The 18,656-nt window shown below is 44.5% G+C and overlaps 1 protein-coding gene across 1 annotated transcript in view; it reads left to right on the top strand.

Annotated features, from left to right (window-relative positions):
- Positions 1-17,701, top strand: part of vax2 (ventral anterior homeobox 2) — a gene marked incomplete at both ends in the record, with an annotated part of 41,515 nt that extends 23,814 nt beyond the window's left edge. Inside the window, one exon of the mRNA XM_079491311.1 lies at positions 17,213-17,701. Within this exon, the coding sequence (XP_079347437.1) occupies positions 17,213-17,701 (489 nt within the window). The remainder of the gene's footprint in view (positions 1-17,212) is intronic.
- Positions 17,702-18,656: the final 955 nt, after the last annotated feature.

The raw sequence follows: 18,656 nt of genomic DNA, 5'->3' as shown, positions 1-18,656 counted from the left end.
TTACCTTTGTACTTTCACTCAAGTGCATTTTGAATTCCGTATTTCTACAGTACATTGCAGTATTAATGCTAATGTAAGTAGGATTACGACTTGACCGATCAAATAAGCACTATAGAAGACCAATTGGCGTGAATCTATGATTCTACGCCAATGGCGGGGAATGGGTTAAGTAAAAAAATGTGAGCACTTTTCCCACCACTGGTTACCAGTCATTCAACCCTCGCAGAGTCACAAATGGGTATATATTATACATACATGGACACTGAGGAGTGTTTGTGTGTACAACAATGAACGCATTTTTGTCTGGGTTTGGTGAATAAACACGGAAAGCCTGGGCATGGAACTATGGAAGTGTGTGTGTGTGTGTGTGTGTGTGTGGGCGTGTGTGTGTGTGTGTGTGTGTGTGTGTGTGTGTGTGTGTGTGTGTGTGTGTGTGTGTGTGTGTGTGTGTGTGTGTGTGTGTGTGTGTGTGTGTGTGTGTGTGTGCGCCTCATAGTGTCTTTGGATTCACAGAAATGGCCTTTCTGTGGCATAGCATAGAGTAACATTTTGTGTAGTGTCTGAGTAGTATAGTCTGTTTGTGTGTGATAGTCAAGAGACTGTGTGCGTGCGTGCGTGCGTGCGTGCGTGCGTGCGTGCGTGCGTGCGTGCGTGCGTGCGTGCGTGCGTGCGTGCGTGCGTGCGTGCGTGTGTGTGTGTGCATTGTTCTGTGCAGTCCAGACAGACATGACGACAGTGCGATGACGTCCTGTCGTACTGACACCGAGAAGAGACGGGGTGACATAGTACTGAAGACAGACGGACGGAAGGGCGGACGGATGGACAGACAGACAGACAGACAGACAGACAGACAGACAGACAGACAGACAGACAGACAGACAGACAGACAGACAGACAGACAGACAGACAGACAGACAGACAGACAGACAGACAGGCATGTGATCATGGAACTGCAGTGATTTCATCCACTGACCCGGGGTCAGATTTTAGATGAAGGGAGGGAGGGGGAGTGGGGGGGGGAATTAGGGCATGAGGGTGATGATGATGATGATGAGGATGATGATGATGAGGATGATGATGATGATGCAGAAGTGACAGCGATGAAATACAAAGCAGTTTATGTGGCGTTAGTTGGAGCAGGGTTGTTCCCGATCCGATTATTATCACATCCGTATCAATATTTATATCCATATCCTTGATATTAGACTGGATATGATTTGGGATATTGTACTATTGTGATATGGCATATAAGTGTAAGGGCGGACGGATGGACAGACGCGGACAGACAGACAGACAGACAGACAGACAGACAGACAGACAGACAGACAGACAGACAGACAGACAGACAGACAGACAGACAGACAGACAGACAGACAGACAGACAGACAGACAGACAGACAGGCATGTGATCATGGAACTGCAGTGATTTCATCCACTCCGCATTGAAACAGGCTTGTGTGAAGTGATGAGGGGGCCCCCCCTGCACACTTATTTTAACGAACACCGTACTCTAAACAAACATGAGAAAGTCCATAGACTTGGCCGCCACATAACGTCGTGTTTAGTACTCTAAACAAACAATTAAAAAAGTCCACAGACTTAGTCATCATGGCTTAGTTTTTATTTAGTTTTTATGTAGTCTTTGTCGGTGAAAAAAGGGTAGTCTATGAACATTTTTCGTCATAGTATTAGTCGACGAAAACAACACTGTTCTGGAAGCCAAACGTTTGAGCTCTGTCACGGGGCAACCCGTGCCCTATAAGTGTTACCAACTCTCCAGTAACGGAAGGAGCTAGTGGCTCTTCGAAAAGTCTCTAGATGCCGCTAGGGGTGGGATATGCGCGCCGCCCCTAGCGACTTTTTAGCGTCCCTAGCGACTTTTAGGCGCCTCTAGCAACGAAAATATGGAGCCAGCCCAGAACACCATTTCCTTGCTCTGTGCGAGGAAGCCAGACGCGCCGAGCACTTTAGTGTTGCCAACTTAGCGGATTTGAGGCTGAGAGAGGGAAAATGAAGAAAAATTAGGGTTTTATCTTTGGCACCTGTCAACACGATTTGTCCCCAATTCACCAGAAAAAGTAGCTAGATTTGTCCCCAGAAGCTTTTCACTAATTCAGTCGTAGGGGGGTCTGGAAAGAAGCTAAATCTAGTGACAAATCCGCTAAGTTGGCAACACTATGTATAATATATATACATAAACTGCTCTCTATAACATGCAAGGACTAATGTTTTAAACTGGTGTATTGAAAACTGTATTCACTGATTGTTGGCTAATTGTCTCTCCTGCACTGCTGGTGGCATTTCCCTTGATTTAGGAAGGGGCCAAGTGCTATGCAGGGGAGGGGTGTTTCCTATGCTTTGAGTTTAATTGTCATTGAGTTTCCAACCCAAGTTATACTTGTTAATTGTAATGCATCTTTATGAATGTTTAGATTACTTTTATGCAAGGGGTTATTATCGCAGTATTTATTTATTGAGAAGAAATGTTGCTAATTGTTCTGTGTCCTGTGGTAGGATCCACCCCATATTTAAGGGAGGCTGCAGGGACAGGTGGGTTATTTGGTTGTGTTACACGGGTAACAGTCCTGAGGGAGAGCTACAGGGCCTTGTGTGACCATTGAAGGTTTAACCTGAAGAGAGTTCTCATCCTATTTGGTCTTGTTCAGTTGTGTATGCCTAAGTATTTATTTCATTGGTCTATTTCTGGCCAGTGTGTCATTTTGAACTTTTGATATGTGAATTGTTGTCTTTGCACTGAAGAAAACGGTCTGGAGGTTGGTGGAGGAGTTTTGGGAGAATAAAAACCCTTAACCTACATTTTCTGACTGTTCTTGGAGCCTTGGCCGTTCGGGCAACTTTACAAGCGCCCCTCAGAAAACCCCCACATGTTTAGCAAAGAAATGCAGAGGAGGATAGATATACAGGATGGATGGATGGATGGAGAGAGAGAGGCCCACCTCTCTCTCTCTCTCTCTCTCTCTCTCTCTCTCTCTCTCTCTCATAATACTGCGTGGTGCTTTGCTCCGCTAAGGAGGGATTAGGTAGCCATATCTACGCAGCCATCCAGCGTAAGACGGGGTTGACCTCCGCATGAACCCGCCCCTGGATCATGTGCTGATGCTGACCCGGGGTCAGATTTTAGATGAAGGGAGGGAGGGGGAGAGGGGGGGAATTAGGGCATGAGGGTGATGATGATGATGATGAGGATGATGATGATGAGGATGATGATGATGATGCAGAAGTGACAGCGATGAAATGCAAAGCAGTTTATGTGGCGTTAGTTGGAGCAGGGTTGTTCCCGATCCGATTATTATCACATCCGTATCAATATTTATATCCATATCCTTGATATTAGACTGGATATGATTTGGGATATTGTACTATTGTGATATGGCATATAAGTGTTCTATAAAAATATTAATATTGGATCGGGGGAAAAATCAGTATCGGCAGATAATCAAAATCGAATGATCGGAATCGGATCAAAAAAAAAAAAAAAAAGGATCGGGACATTATTATTATTGTGGTGGTGTGACAGCCTCGCTTTTTATGTATTTATTTATCTAGATGGCATACAAATAAACAATAAAACTACATTTACATTATATCGATACACTTTACTGTTAGAACCTGGAATTAGGTTGGTCATGGACTTTAGGCACAAGTATCGTAGTCGTATCAGTTTGTTTTGGGATGTCCGAAGCTTAGTTTTGTCAGCTTGCAGATTAGCTCTCCTGTAGGCCTACTTATATAGATGAGAGTACATTTGAGGATGTCAGTATTAGCCAGAGAAGTTGCAGGACTGTTTTCTGTCATGAAGCTACATAGAGGTTCTTAAAGTGCAAGCCCACTTTGGTATAGAGGTTTTGGGCTGTGTAGTTACCTTGCCATGATGTAGCCTAACTCCAAATGTGGACAAGAAATCAAAAATCACACCCGTGTGAAGTGAGGGGCGCTGTGTACTGTGGTAGATCGTTGTTCTCCCGTTGAGACATGTAGACCATATTAATTGAGCCCTGCATTTGACTGGGCAGATTAAACCAAAAGCCAATATTTTGGCTCCCCTTCTGACCCTTCATGGCTTCTGATGAACATCGTGGCATGATGAATTCTTCACGTTTATTTATTAGGCATTGTTTATTTGACACGCTGTACAACTGTTCAGTTTAATGGCCAAATTCTTGGACACAAGTCAACGTTAATGCTGCCTAGCGCATGTGGTTTTCAACCCTTTTCATATCAATGTCCATTATTGTTTTACACTCCGTCTGTGTCCGTGTGTCCGTGTGTCCGTGTGTCCGTGTGTCCGTCTGTGTGTCCGTCTGTGTACAGCTAATCTCTGGCACCGTTGGCTTGATTGCAGTGAAACTGTGCACACACACACACTCCCTGGATGCCAGAGCTGAACCTCTGTCCCGATTTTTTCATATGGGCCTGTTATAGAGCCACCAGGAGGCCGATATTTGCAAAACACCGTTTTTGACATTACACCTACAGATTTTGTCCAAACATCACGCAAATTGGTACACAGTCTCTCTATAGCCATTCAACGAAACTGGTCGTTCCGACTTTTCAGACTCCATCCTGATTGGCTAAGATTGGCTTCCAAAGTTTGAATGAGTGCTCAGGTTTTGAACAAAATGCTGCAAATCATGAACACATTGTGTGATTTCCGGGAAATCTTGCACGCACATTCCCACTACGCAGAGGAAGAAATGACACTTGAAACTTCTCAACTCAGCCTCATGGTGCGGCTATAAGGGCCGATTCGTGTTTTTATCTATATAACTCCATCAATCTGTGTAAAACCTTGTACTGTATGCACACTCACTAGATGCCAAGGAAAACCCGTTGCCTGGAATTTGTCACATCTGCTCTTTATAGCGCCACCAGGAGGCCGACATATGTAAAACACATTATTATATATTACTCCTTCAGACTTTATACAAATTTCACGCAAATCGGTACACATGATCTCTACTGTCATGTGATCAATACTTCTATCATATTCCATCCTGGTTGGCTAAGATTGGCTTCTAAAGTTTTCAGGAGTACCCGTTTTGTACAAAATGCCGGAACTCATCAACACAGTGTCCGATTGCGGTGAAACTTTGCACGCATATTCCGCATGAACCCGCCCCTGGATCATGTGCTGATGCTGACCCGGGGTCAGATTTTAGATGAAGGGAGGGAGGGGGAGTGGGGGGGAATTAGGGCATGAGGGTGATGATGATGATGATGAGGATGATGATGATGAGGATGATGAGGATGATGATGATGATGCAGAAGTGACAGCGATGAAATGCAAAGCAGTTTATGTGGCGTTAGTTGGAGCAGGGTTGTTCCCGATCCGATTATTATCACATCCGTATCAATATTTATATCCATATCCTTGATATTAGACTGGATATTATTTGGGATATTGTACTATTGTGATATGGCACGCATATTCCCACTAGGCTGAGGAAGAAATGTCACTTGACATTTTTCAAATCAGCCTCATGGTGGCGCTATAACAGGGCAAGTCGCGTCTTTACATATAACTGCACAGATCTGCATGAAAACGTTGTATGCACACTCCCTACAGCAACAAGGAAAAATGTCTGGCCTGCATTTTTCAATTCTGCCCTTTTGAGCGCCACCAGGAGGCCCATTTATGTGCAACACTTTTTTTTCCTATATTTTATACTGCATTTGAGATGAGATTTAACCTCTCAGACCCCAAAACTAAAGAACATTGTTGTCGTTGGGTAAGATTTTGTCCACAATTCCATGCTATATTGATGCCATAGATAACAAACGTTGATCAAAATAACAATTCTTCTACATTCTCCAATTGTGTAGACCTCTTGTAAATTAAGTAATTCAGATGTTTAACAACAATAATTTAACTCTTGAGAGTGCAAAATTAAACCAAATGGACCCGCAAGGGTTTCATTTTATACTCTCAACCGTTAAATATTGAACACGGGTCCATTCGGTTACTATAACTCCATCAGTTAACCCATTTTGGGCGGGAACCCCTTTTTTGGTGTTTTAAGCATTATGTTGTACTTTAGCTGTTGAAAAATAGCAGATCTACAAGCTCATAGCGCGGCACCAAGTGCCGCCCTACGAGCTTGTAGATCTGCTATTTTTGAAAAATCGTGAAAATGTGGCGCAAATGTTTGAATATATATTCTTTCAGAGCGAACGTTTTTAACTCAAATCTTTGCTTCATGGTCGGTCCCTGGAACTATACATATTTTCAGATGGGGGTCGGGCCGGTCGGCGGCCAATTACATAATAATTCTGGGGCTCCTTGACATGAAATAGTTTGAGAACCACTGACATAGAAACATGGGGTTTTTCAGAAAACCGTCAGTATAGAATGGTCCTCAGGTCTAGTCTGAGGACCACCTGCATGGAACCCCCCGTCAAGGACCATGTGGCCCCCCGACCCGGACCACTGGCCTAGCGGGATGGGACGGACGGACGGCGGGGGGATTCCCTGTGGCGTGTATTGAAACATGCAGGAGAGCACAGGTGGCTCAAATCTCAGCCAGGTATGACATAATAAATAACGCGTAACACGCAGATTGTGGCTTTACAACAACAACATGGCCTATACGATGGATGGACTGTGGCATATGACTATAGGATGGCGTGACTGTAGTCGATTGGTATAGCAGATGTCTGTAATACCCTATTAGGGCCATCCCCTTTATTCCCTGATGCATGTCGATACAATAAAAAGATTATTTATTCTATAATGTCATTACAAGTAACAGATTATGTCCATTGGTCGAGGGCCGGGTGAGAGGTAGGGACTTAAAACCGCCCTATACCGATTTGAATCCTAAACATTTGCATAATGTGGCGTGACTGAATTCAATTAAAACAAAAAAAACAGACAGACAGATTACTTATACCGTATTACTTAATACCGTATTATTATTACTGCATCAACATGTAGGTGGTGTGAAAGAAGTACTCAGATATTTGACTTAACCCATGCATTCTAGACCCATGCATTCTATTGAAAAATAGCAGATCTACAAGCTCGTAGCACGGCACCGAGTGCCGCGCTACGAGCTTGTAGGTCTGCTATTTTTTTTAAATCGTGAAAATGTGGTGCACATCTTTGAATATATATTCTTTCAGAGCGAACATTTTTAACTCAAATCTTTGCTTCTATGCAGGTCCCTGGAAAAACATGTTTTCAGATGGGGGTCGGCGGCCAATTACATATAATCTTGGGGGTCCTTGACATGAAAATGTTTGCGAACCACTGACATAGAAACAGGGTTTTTCAGAAAACTGTCAGGATTTAGAAGACATTTGTAGAATCTTTTCTCAGGTCTAAATGGGATAAGTAAAAGTATCAATGCCTCAATGTAGAAATTCTCTGTTTACATGTCAAAGTCCATGTTTTTTCTTGCGTTGTTTCTTGTCTCCCAAACATCATTAAAATAAGATCTGGTTGCAAAAGGGGTGAAGTGGCCCTTTAAGTATTAAGTACAATTTTGAAGTATTTGTTCTTTACGAAGGGTATCTCCGATTTCCAATACTTTTACTTTATACTCCACGACATCTCGGATCCAAATATTGTACTATTACGAGTCACGACACTATACATTTATTTGAAAACTTTAGTTACTACTTTGGAGATTTAGAATATTTACAAAACAGACAATAACCACTTCTAGCCCTGTATACATTTTTGGCTATATATTTTCAAAAAAGAGTTATATACATGGGACACAGTGCATATATGAGTACTTTCTAGCTATACTTTTGGCACAGAGTATTGCAGTGAATACTCGTCCAGGTGTGCAGGAGGATGAAGGTATAAAACATTTACTTTCTGTCGGTTGTTTCCTAAACATACGTATACTTGCGTGTTGTTGGTGGCCATCTTCGTACATGTATGTTGTCGAAGGCTGAGCCAAAGAGCTTAAAGCATAGGCAGGTTGACCCCCGGTATGACCCCACCCGGCTCTGGGTTGCGACCCTGCTTAACCTTATCACCCGCTGGTCCTCGTCATCCCGACCAGGGTGTTGTGTCTGAGTGGACGCACGAGGCTGCTGCGCCGCCATCTCCAACCTTAAAGGGACATTTCACTGTAACCCATTTAGACTTGGGAACGATTCTACAAATGTCTTCTAAATCCTGACAGTTTTCTGTAAAAGGTTTCTATGTCAAAGTCGTTCTCAAACATTTTCATGTCAAGGACCCCCAAGATTATATGTATTTGGCCGCCGACCCCCATCTGAAAATATGTAGTTCCAGGGACCCCCCCAGAAGCAAAGATTTGAGTTAAAAACTTTGGCCCTGAAAGAATATATATTCAAAGATTTGCGCCAAATTTTCATGATTTTTCAAAAATAGCAGACCTATACAAGCTCATAGCTATGAGCTTCCCGAATGATACGATATGCAAGGGATAATGTAAGACGCGGCGGACGGCGGTAGTTGTTGAAAAATAATGACGGAATGGCGGAATGTTTAAACACCTCGACTTCGTCTCCATGATGTTTAAACATCCTGAAGGGCATTATTTCTAGACAACTATACCGCAGCGTCATACATAATCCCGCTTATTATTACAAGGCTACTTTATTAGTAAAATAATAAATTGACCCAAAAAGTAACAACAACACGAGGTATAGTTCGTCGCTTACGGTAATGATTTGAACGTGTCGCCCTGGCCGTCTGCCCAGCTGCAGCACAGTCGCCTCGGACAAACAAGGAAGTGATTTGATCAAATAGAATAAATGTTTGGTTACTGCATTGTCTATTTCTCGCTTCAAATGTTTTTCCAAAACATTCTTGAGAGCAACGTTTAAGTTGTAAATGACATTGTGTGTTTTTTTACATGTTGAAACAGCATAGAATCCAAGCAGCGCAGCGAGGTGCTCTGTAAGGCTTTGATTAGACAGCAATCTGTTATTATCAAGAAATAACACACAGTCGCTGAATTCAGCGATTGACCGATCAGAATCACCTCCCCACCGGGAAGTCGTACTGTTATCCTACTGACTCACCTGCCAGTGAGGAGCCCCCACCGGGAGGACGTACTGTTATCCTACTGATTCACCTGCCAGTGAGGAGCCCCCACCGGGAAGTCATACTGTTGTATCCTACTGACTCACCTGCCAGTGAGGAGCCCCCACCGGGAGGACATACTGTTATCCTACTGACTGACCTGCCAGTGAGGAGCCCGCACCAGGAGGACATACTGTTATCCTACTGACTGACCTGCCAGTGAGGAGCCCCCACCGGGAGTACGTACTGTTGTACCCTATACTGACTGACTCACCTGCCAGTGAGGAGCCCCCACCGGGAAGTCGTACTGTTGTATATACTGACTCACCTGCCAGTGAGGAGCCCCCACTGGGAAGTCGTACTGTTGTATCATACTGACTCACCTGTCAGTGAGGAGCCCCCACCGGGAGGACGTACTGTTGTACCCTATACTGACTGACTCACCTGCCAGTGAGGAGCCCCCAATGGGAGGACGTACTGTTGTATCCTACTGACTCACCTGCCAGTGAGGAGCCCCCACCGGGAAGTTGTACTGTTGTATCCTATACTGACTCACCTGCCAGTGAGGAGCCCCCACCAGGAGGACATAGAGCCTTCGTCCTACTCCTCTGCACTATACTTATGTGACTCTTATTGACGTTGTTGTTTGCAGAAAAGGATGAGACCAATTAAGGCACTCTTGGTTAAAAAGCCTTTAATAGTTTGGCAAATTTGGCATAGCAAGAATAAAAATCACACCCGTGTGAAGTGAGTGTTGTAACTCTGTGTGGGGGTCCCTGGGGGGTCCCCGGAAGTTCCCACAGGAACGCACTCAGGGTGCCGGCCCGGTTCCGGCGAGCCCCCCGGGAGGTCCCCGGGGGGTCCTTCTACGTAATGGCTGCTTAAAAAAGCAGCTTCCCATCATGCAGCTGTGCACAGTGTGAAGCTCAACAGCGCCACTTTGTCACTTGTTGGTACTCTAAACAGACATACACACATACACACATACATACATACATACATACATACATACATACATACATACATACATACATACATACATACATACATACATACATACATACATACATACATACATACATACATACATACATACATACTTTGGATTTTAAATATATGAAGGTATTGTAGGCTGGGATTTTACAAAAAAGCCCCCCTTTTAAATACATACATTTAGGTATGTGGTCTAGTCTAACTTGGACTCAGGGGGGTGGACGCCTCTGCCTTGCATAGTCCCCAGTGAATAGGCAGGTTGCCCTTCACTGGTAACCTTACTTTGGATTTTAAATATATTAAGGTATTGTAGGCTGGGATTTTACAAAAAAGCCCCCCTTTTAAATACATACAGACATACAGACATACATACATACTTATAAGGTATGCCATCTGGTGGCTAATGAACCAAACACACATTCTCAGAAGTTGGAGCAGTTTTAGAGGACCCACTTTTAGGCCAGTGCAACAGAGCATGCTTTTGCCTTTTTTAAAACCTTACCCATTTTAACCAAATACATACATACATACATACATACATACATACATACATACATACATACATACATACATACATACATACATACATACATACTTATAAGGTATGCCATCTGGTGGCTAATGAACCAAACACATTCTCAGAAGTTGAAGCAGTTTTAGGACCCACTTTTAGGCCAGTGCAACAGAGCCAGTGCAACAGAGCATGCTTTTGCCTTTTTTTAAACCTTACCCATTTTAACCAAATACATACATACATACATACATACATACACGTATACAAAGTGACACCCTATGGTTGCACCACTCAAAAACTGCTGCACACTAACTCTACACTTTACGCTGGGGAGGGGCGTGGCGGGCAGGGGGGCGAGGCCCGGGGCAAATACAGGTCACTTGCAGATCTGCCTCTAAGCCTCGTTGTGGCCTAGCTCTACAGTATGTGTGTGTGTGTGTGTGTGTGTGTGTGTGTGTGTGTGTGTGTGTGTGTGTGTGTGTGTGTGTGCGCGCGTGCGCGGTGCCCCTGCTCTGAACTCTGGGATCCCATTAAAAAGGATTTACATCCAATAGTGTAGATGTACTCAAATCCCAGGATTTACTCGCTCTGTTCCCATCATCAGCCACACACACGCACACACGCAAGCGTGCACGCGCGCACACAAACGCGCACGCATGCACGCATCAAGGTTATTATAGTTAGATAAAACTAACGAAATAAAGAAAACTGAAATTGAAAAAAAACATTTTCGTTTACTGAAATAAATAAAAACTAGAATTAAAAGAAAAATCATAACAAAATGCCCTCAGTTCTGCAGGTTTTTGGCTATTTATTCAGTTTCATGAATATCTTGTTTTAAAATGCTATATTTTCTTGAGTTTTTATCGCGCAACACTTACTCTGACTCTTTTCAATGTTGCACCTGATTTATTTGTCAGGTGCAGGATTGAAAAGGGACGAAAAAACGAACACAAAATCTAATAAAAAGCTATAACTAAAACTGTATCATAACCTTGACACACACACGCGCACACGCACACACACACACACGCACACGCACACTCACACTCACACACACACACACACACACACACACACACACACACACACACACACACACACACACACCTCAGTCAGAGGATTGAGGGAAATCGCTTGCTCGTGCTTTATGGCTGGATTGTGGTGTGTGTGTGTGTGTGTGTGTGTGTGTGGGGGGGTCGTGATATAGATGACAGGTTAAGGCACGCCCACATTTTTATGAAGGGGATGAATGGAGGGCAGGGATTGGTGGAGACACATGGTGTGTGTGTGTGTGTGTGTGTGTGTGTGTGTGTGTGTGTGTGTGTGTGTGTGTGTGTGTGTGTGTGTGTGTGTGTGTGTGGGATGTTGGTGTACGCACGATGCACGCACGCACGCACGCACACACGCACTCACAGAGGAAGGATACTCCAATAACAGTGATATTTCAACAGCATATCCGTATAGTCGGGTCGCAGGGGGCCAACAGCTCCACCATGCAGAGAACCCCAGACTTCCCTCTCCATGAGCAACATTATTATATATATACATATACTGTGCAATGCGTGAGCCGTCATCTGCTGATGCCCAGCATGCAACATGTTTACAGTAATTACACTATAAGTCTCGCTGAGATCTGATTAAGTCTCATTATGTGTGTCGTGCTGATCTCACTGCCTCCAGACAACATACACACACATCATCTCAATGCTCCCACTTAACACCTTAATGTACATACTGTATATGTGATCTCACTGCGTCCAGACAACATACACACACATCATCTCAATGCTCCCACTTAACACCTTAATGTACATACACGGGCCTATACGTGATACGTGCTCAGACACTCCCCGCAGAGTAGGCTACTAAGACGGTAACATACTGTATATGTGATCTCACTGCTCCCAGATTAAGGCTGTAACATACCTTATTGTACATATGTACTGTATACTGTCATGGACTACTGTGGTGTCTTTATTATGGTGTATACCTTTATTTTATATTCTAAAACGGTTAGTCCCAATACTTGATTCTGATTGGCTGGTTACCGTCACGTGACCGGTGTAAATTTCACCGATAACCCACACCTTCAATCACTATATCATTCGCACCTGATTCCGCATCTCTGTAGCTGTACTGGGGAAGGGGAGCGCTTGATTACCTTACAAACCCATGCCGTGCGGGCGTCTAAGCGCCGCCCGCCTCATATGACTGTGAATGTGTGGCTCCAGGCAGCCCCGTAAAGACATCAAGCGCTATTCTCCCGTCACATAGGCTACTTGCCGAGCAAAACAAGGAAGTGATGTGGCTCGCTCTGGTGGTGCAAAGCGTAGCTACTTTTGTGAATTTAATAGTTGTATTTAGGTTAATATTGCTATATGTTTGTAACCGTTTTAGAAAAGCAATAAGCCACTCGAGGCCCCAGCTTACTGGGTATTTTACAATGGCTGGGGGGTAGAAGACCCTCCGCTCCGCGTCGGGTCTGCCTACGCCCCCAGCCATTGTAAAATACCCGGTAACCTGAGACCTCTCGTGGCTTATTGCTTAAGTAACTAATGTCTTTATTAGGGTGTATGTTTTTTCTAGTATCTAGTGTCATGTATCTAGTGTTCAACCCCATGTAGCACGCATCTGCCTGGGGTTGAACACAGAGCGCTCGCTCATGAATTGAATTGAATGAATTGTCCAAATCGCATTATAATTTCATTATAATGTAAATAATGACAATAACAAAATATTCACAATCTAATATTTCCTGAATGTGCATGAAATTCTAGTCATGAATGACCACGCACCAACATCACCTGTTTGTATGTTTGTATGTACCATGTGTTCTCACTGGAGGAAATTGAGAGAATGAAGTCTGTCTTAATCTTTTGGGAAAGAGGAGATATTTGACTAAATGCACATTTTCTGTCATTAAATGTCAAATGGATATGAAACTAGAGTACAATACAGTACTGGTATAGACGAATAACAGTTTAAGTCCACATTTTATTCTGACCCCTCCATGATAAGGCCTAGTTGTCCTGACCCCTTATCCATCATTTATACATTACGGATAAAATAGTGTGCACTTAAACTGTTTTCGGTGAGTAGGCCTACAAGCAAACGTTACAACTTTGAATGCAGTCGCAAAGTCGCAATGACGCCCCCTCCGTAGGAGAACATGGACGTGTTCATTGCCTGATGTAGGTTTGCTAAATTAAGCCTACTGTACTGCCACTGGCTATTGCACACATTGTAATTTGAATTATTGTCGCTGCTGCTGAATGTCGACTATGGAAATCAGCCCGACTGCTTGCATGTGCGTGCCGTGCATGTGTGTGTGTGTGTGTGTGTGTGTGTGTGTGTGTGTGTGTGCGCATGCGTGTGCACAACTGTGTGCATGTGCGGCACGCGTGTGTTAAACCCACACAGCAGCATTTGTAATTGCAGTGGTCCATTATCCACAGTTAATTTGTACAGTATAGTTTGTACAGTACAGCAGCATGGCACGCACGTACAGTCCTTTGTACAGTAGTTTGTACTAGTTTATACAGTAAAGTGTAAAGTAGTTCCGTGTGCCTGCAGTGGTGATAAAAAAGTACTCAATTTGTTTACCTAAGTAAAAGTATCAATACTGTAATGTAGAAGTACTCCATTAAAACTAAAACTCCGCTATACAAAATGTACTTGAGTAAAAGTACAAAAGTTTCAAATGTGTAAAACAAATCATTTGAAAATAGCAGATTTACAAGCTCACAATGCGTCGCGATGCGACGCATTGTGAGCTTGTAAATTGGCTATTTTCAAATGGCTCTCCAATGGCTCTGATATGTAGTGGGGTAGAACAGTAATGGAAATTTGGAAAGTTACAAATACCTCAGAATTGTACCCATTTTGAGCGGGAACCCTTGTTTTGCATTGTTATACTTTAGCCATTGAAAAATAGCAGATCTACAAGCTCATAGCGTGGCACCAAGTGCCGCGCTACAAGCTTGTAGGTCTGCTATTTTAGAAAAAACGTGAAAATGTGGCACAGATCTTTGAATATGTATTCTTTCACAGCCAAAGTTTTTAACTCAAATCTTAGCTTCTGGAAGGTCCCTGGAACAAAATGTTTTCAGATGGGGGTCGGCGGCCAATTACATAATAATCTTGGGGGTCCTTGACATGAAAATGTTTGAGAACGACTGACACAGAAACATGGGTTTTTCAGAAAACTGACAGGATTTAGAAGACATTTGTAGAATCGTTCCCAGGTCTAAATGGGTCCAGTACTTGAGTAAAAGTGCTTAGTGACTTTCCACCACTGTGCGCCTGACTGACTGTACAATGTACACATTGGCTTGGCTCTTCCAGTCGGCTGCTTGGATGTGAATCCACTCCTAATGAGATCAGAGCTGTGCGTACGTTGGGCTCTGTGAGAGAAACGCACAGCGAGTTGATGCACTTTAAAATTAGATCTGATCATGACGCTCTTCAGCACCGGCGACTTTAATATGAGATCTGCAACTGCCCTGAATATAGGCCTGCAAGCAACAGCTCACTTGTTTTTAACCCATTTAGACCTGAGGACGATTCTACGAATGCCTTCTAAATCCTGACAGTTTTCTGAAAAAACCCATGTTTCTATGTCTATATATGTAATTGGCCGCCGACCCCCATCTGAAAATGTTGTTGTTGTTGAGTTGAGTTAAAAACATTTGCTCTGAATTCAAAGATTTGCACCACATTTTCACAAATTTTCAAAAACAACAGACCTACAAGCTCGTAGCGCGACACTCAGTGCCGCCCTATGAGCTTGTAGATCTGCTATTTTTCAATAGCTAAAGTATAACATAATGCTTAAAACCCCGTACAGAATGGGTTAAAACTCATTCCCTGCCAATGAGATCTTTTTTTTGTGGCTTTCGCCTTTATTTTTATATATTTTATGGAGGGACAGACCTTGGCTGACAGGAAATGGGGAGAGAGATGGGGGGGATGACATGCAGTAAAGGCCGTCAGGATCGGGAGTCGAACCCGCGGCACACTGCCAGACTGGATTACCAGCCAAGGTGCCTGGCCATGGCCCAGGCCTTTTGACTTATTTTGTTCTTTTATTGTTTTTCTGTTGAATCAAAATAAGATCGCGGGACACTTTACACCGCCGTGTTCACTTCCGGTTCATTCTTCCGTTTTTTTTTGGCCTTGATTGATTGATTGATTGATTGATTGATTGATTGATTGAATGTTTATTCACAGTTTTGGTTAAATAAGCTTATATCTAAAATGATCTAAAATGACTGATGATGATGATGATGATGATGATGATGATGATGATGATGATGATGATAATGTGATGAACACACAGAACACAAAGCCACATGCGTGTGTGTTGTTGCACAAACAAAGATTACACACACATTTTGACAATCGAAATCCTGGGTCTGTTTTGCGCATGGATTTGGATTTGGCGGTATACAGTCTCCCTACTGTGCGTGCGTGCGTGCGTGCGTACGTGCGTGCGTGCGTGCGTGCGTGCGTGCGTGCGTGCGTGATATTAATTGCAGCTAATACACTGCTGCATTTGCACAGTCGGGTATAGAGGAATGAGAGAGAGAGAGAGAGAGAGAGAGAGAGAGAGAGAGAGAGAGCATTGAAAGTCGGTCAGTATCATATGCATTTTTCATGTTTGTGACCCGTGTGTGTGTGTGTGTGTGTGTGTGTGTGTGTGTGCTTGCGTGCGTGCGTGCGTGCGTGCGTGCGTGCGTGCGTGCGTGCGTGCGTGCGTGCGTGACCCCGCCGTGCCCTCTCCACCACAGCAGTGCTGTCACACAGCATACATTAAAGCATCAATTAAACATACATGTACAAGGACATGCAGAGTTCAACACACACACACACACACACACACACACACACACACACACACACACACACACACACACACACACACACACACACACACACACACACACACACACACACACACACACACACACACACACACACACACACACAGCTGCGTTCACATGGCATCACTGTCAGCCATCATATCTCCATTATGAAGGTTGACCCAACCACCACCAGGGCCAGGATTTATGCATATAGGCTTTAGTCTAGTTTTCGTTGAGGAAATATCATAAGATTTTAGTAATCTAAATCTACAGTTGATTTAGTCAACAAACATTTATGTTGGCGTGTGTCATGGGTTCGATCCCGGGCACCCCCAACTCAGCGAGTATAGCACGGCTTGGGTTGCGGCACGTCGTGCGGTAAGTACTGGGAGCTGATGGTATAGGTGTGGCGCTCCACCAGCGACGGCCCTTAATTAAGGACCTGAGGACGATTCTACAAATGTCTTCTAAATCCTGAGAGTTTTCTGAATTTTTTTTCTATGTCAGTCGTTCTCAAACATTTTCATGTCAAGGACCCCCTATATGTAATCGGCCGCCGACCCCCATCTGAAAATATGTTTCCAGGGACCTTCCAGAAGCAAAGATTTGAGTTAAAAACGTTTGCTCTGAAAGAGCAAAGATTTGCGCCACATTTTCACGATTTTTCAAAAATATCAGACCTACAAGCTCGTAGCACGGCCCATAATATGGCGATAATAATAATAATGACCCTCTGGGGCCTTTCTTCTAAAACATACATGGTTGTAATGACAACGTCTTTGCGTTGTGTTTGTCTCCCCCTGCCTGCAGGTGAAGGTGTGGTTCCAGAACCGCCGCACCAAGCAGAAGAAGGACACCACCAAGGACGGCGACAAGCGCAGCTCCTCCTCTTCCTCCTCGGAGTCGCTCGCCACCTGCAACATCCTGCGCCTCCTCGAGCAGGGCCGTCTCCTCTCCGGCCCGGCCCCCGCCCCGCCCCCTCCCAACCCCCTGCTGGGCCTGCCGCCCTCCCACCACCACCACCACAACGGCTCCTCCCCCGAAGGCGGGACTCCTCCCACCTCGGTCGGGACGTTCGGCCTGTCGCTGCACGGGGGAGCTCCGCCCCTAAACTCCTTCTGCTTCTCCATGCCGCTGCTAGGGGGCGCCGGCGGCATTCCGCACCTGAACCACCACCACCACCACCACCACCCGCACGAACTGCCCAGCGGCTACGGCTGCGGCACGTCTGCGTTCGAGCCCTACATGAGGCTGGATCGGAAGGAGGCGGACCTGGGAGCCAAGAAGACCGTTTCATAGGTGTCCCCCCCCCCCCCCCCCCCCCCGCCCGCGTTGAGAGTACCGCCCTATAGCCTGGCATGGTCATAACATCACTGCGTAGATATTAGTCTGGAACTTTGGTGTGGAAGATTTATGGGGGGTGGTTTACAAACGGATTCCAACGTCACAGCGGGGAAAAAAAGAAAAAAAAGGCTCACTTTAAATAGTCTGGAGTGCTAGACCAACAATCTCCACAGGGATTTCTGTCCCCCTGCGGCAGATTTTGTCTGGTTCCCGTTGGGCTACGCATTCCGTGGATTTGTGGATGTGCGACGACGGGCCATTTGCGAAAACAACAACAACAAACCTTTCCTGCTCGAGTCTGTCCGCCAGAATGACCTCGAGTCTGTCCGCCAGAATGACCTCCAGTCTGTCCGCCAGAATGACCTCGAGTCTGTCCGCCAGAATGACCCGTCGCCTCTAACGAAATAAAGAACGAAACAACCCCCAAAACCTCGACAAAAATATTAAAATAATAAAATCAGGTGATCTCGCCCCCACGGCGCCATCTTGTGTCACCACCGCACAGGATCGCCCCAGACACGTGAATGGCTACAGGAAGCAGAGGGGGGGGGGGGGGGGGGTGTTGTCTCTGTCGCGTGCGTACAAGAAAAGAAAACTTCTTATTTATAAACACAGACATCAAAAAAAAAGAAAGAAAAACGTGAAGTGAAGATATTTTGTGTGTGTGTTGTGTGAACTCTCAAAGACTATACAGTGATTTCAATGACTCTCCACTTGTTTGTGAGTGTTTACCGTTCAGGAAAAAAAAAGATGACGAAAAAAAAAAGGAGAAGAAGATGATGAAAACTTGACACGGATTGAGAGACCGTCGAGATCTGACAAAACGGCCGAAGAAGAAGAAGCAAGAGCTACACGTTGAAGCCCGAAACTTAATTTGGACACTTTTAGTGAGTTAAAATGAACAAAACAC

Source organism: Electrona antarctica (assembly GCF_951216825.1).
Source record: "Electrona antarctica genome assembly, chromosome: 21".
Lineage (NCBI taxonomy): Eukaryota > Metazoa > Chordata > Actinopteri > Myctophiformes > Myctophidae > Electrona > Electrona antarctica.
The sequence above is the reverse complement of the archived record's forward strand: the minus strand, read 5'-3'. Positions and strand labels throughout refer to the sequence as shown.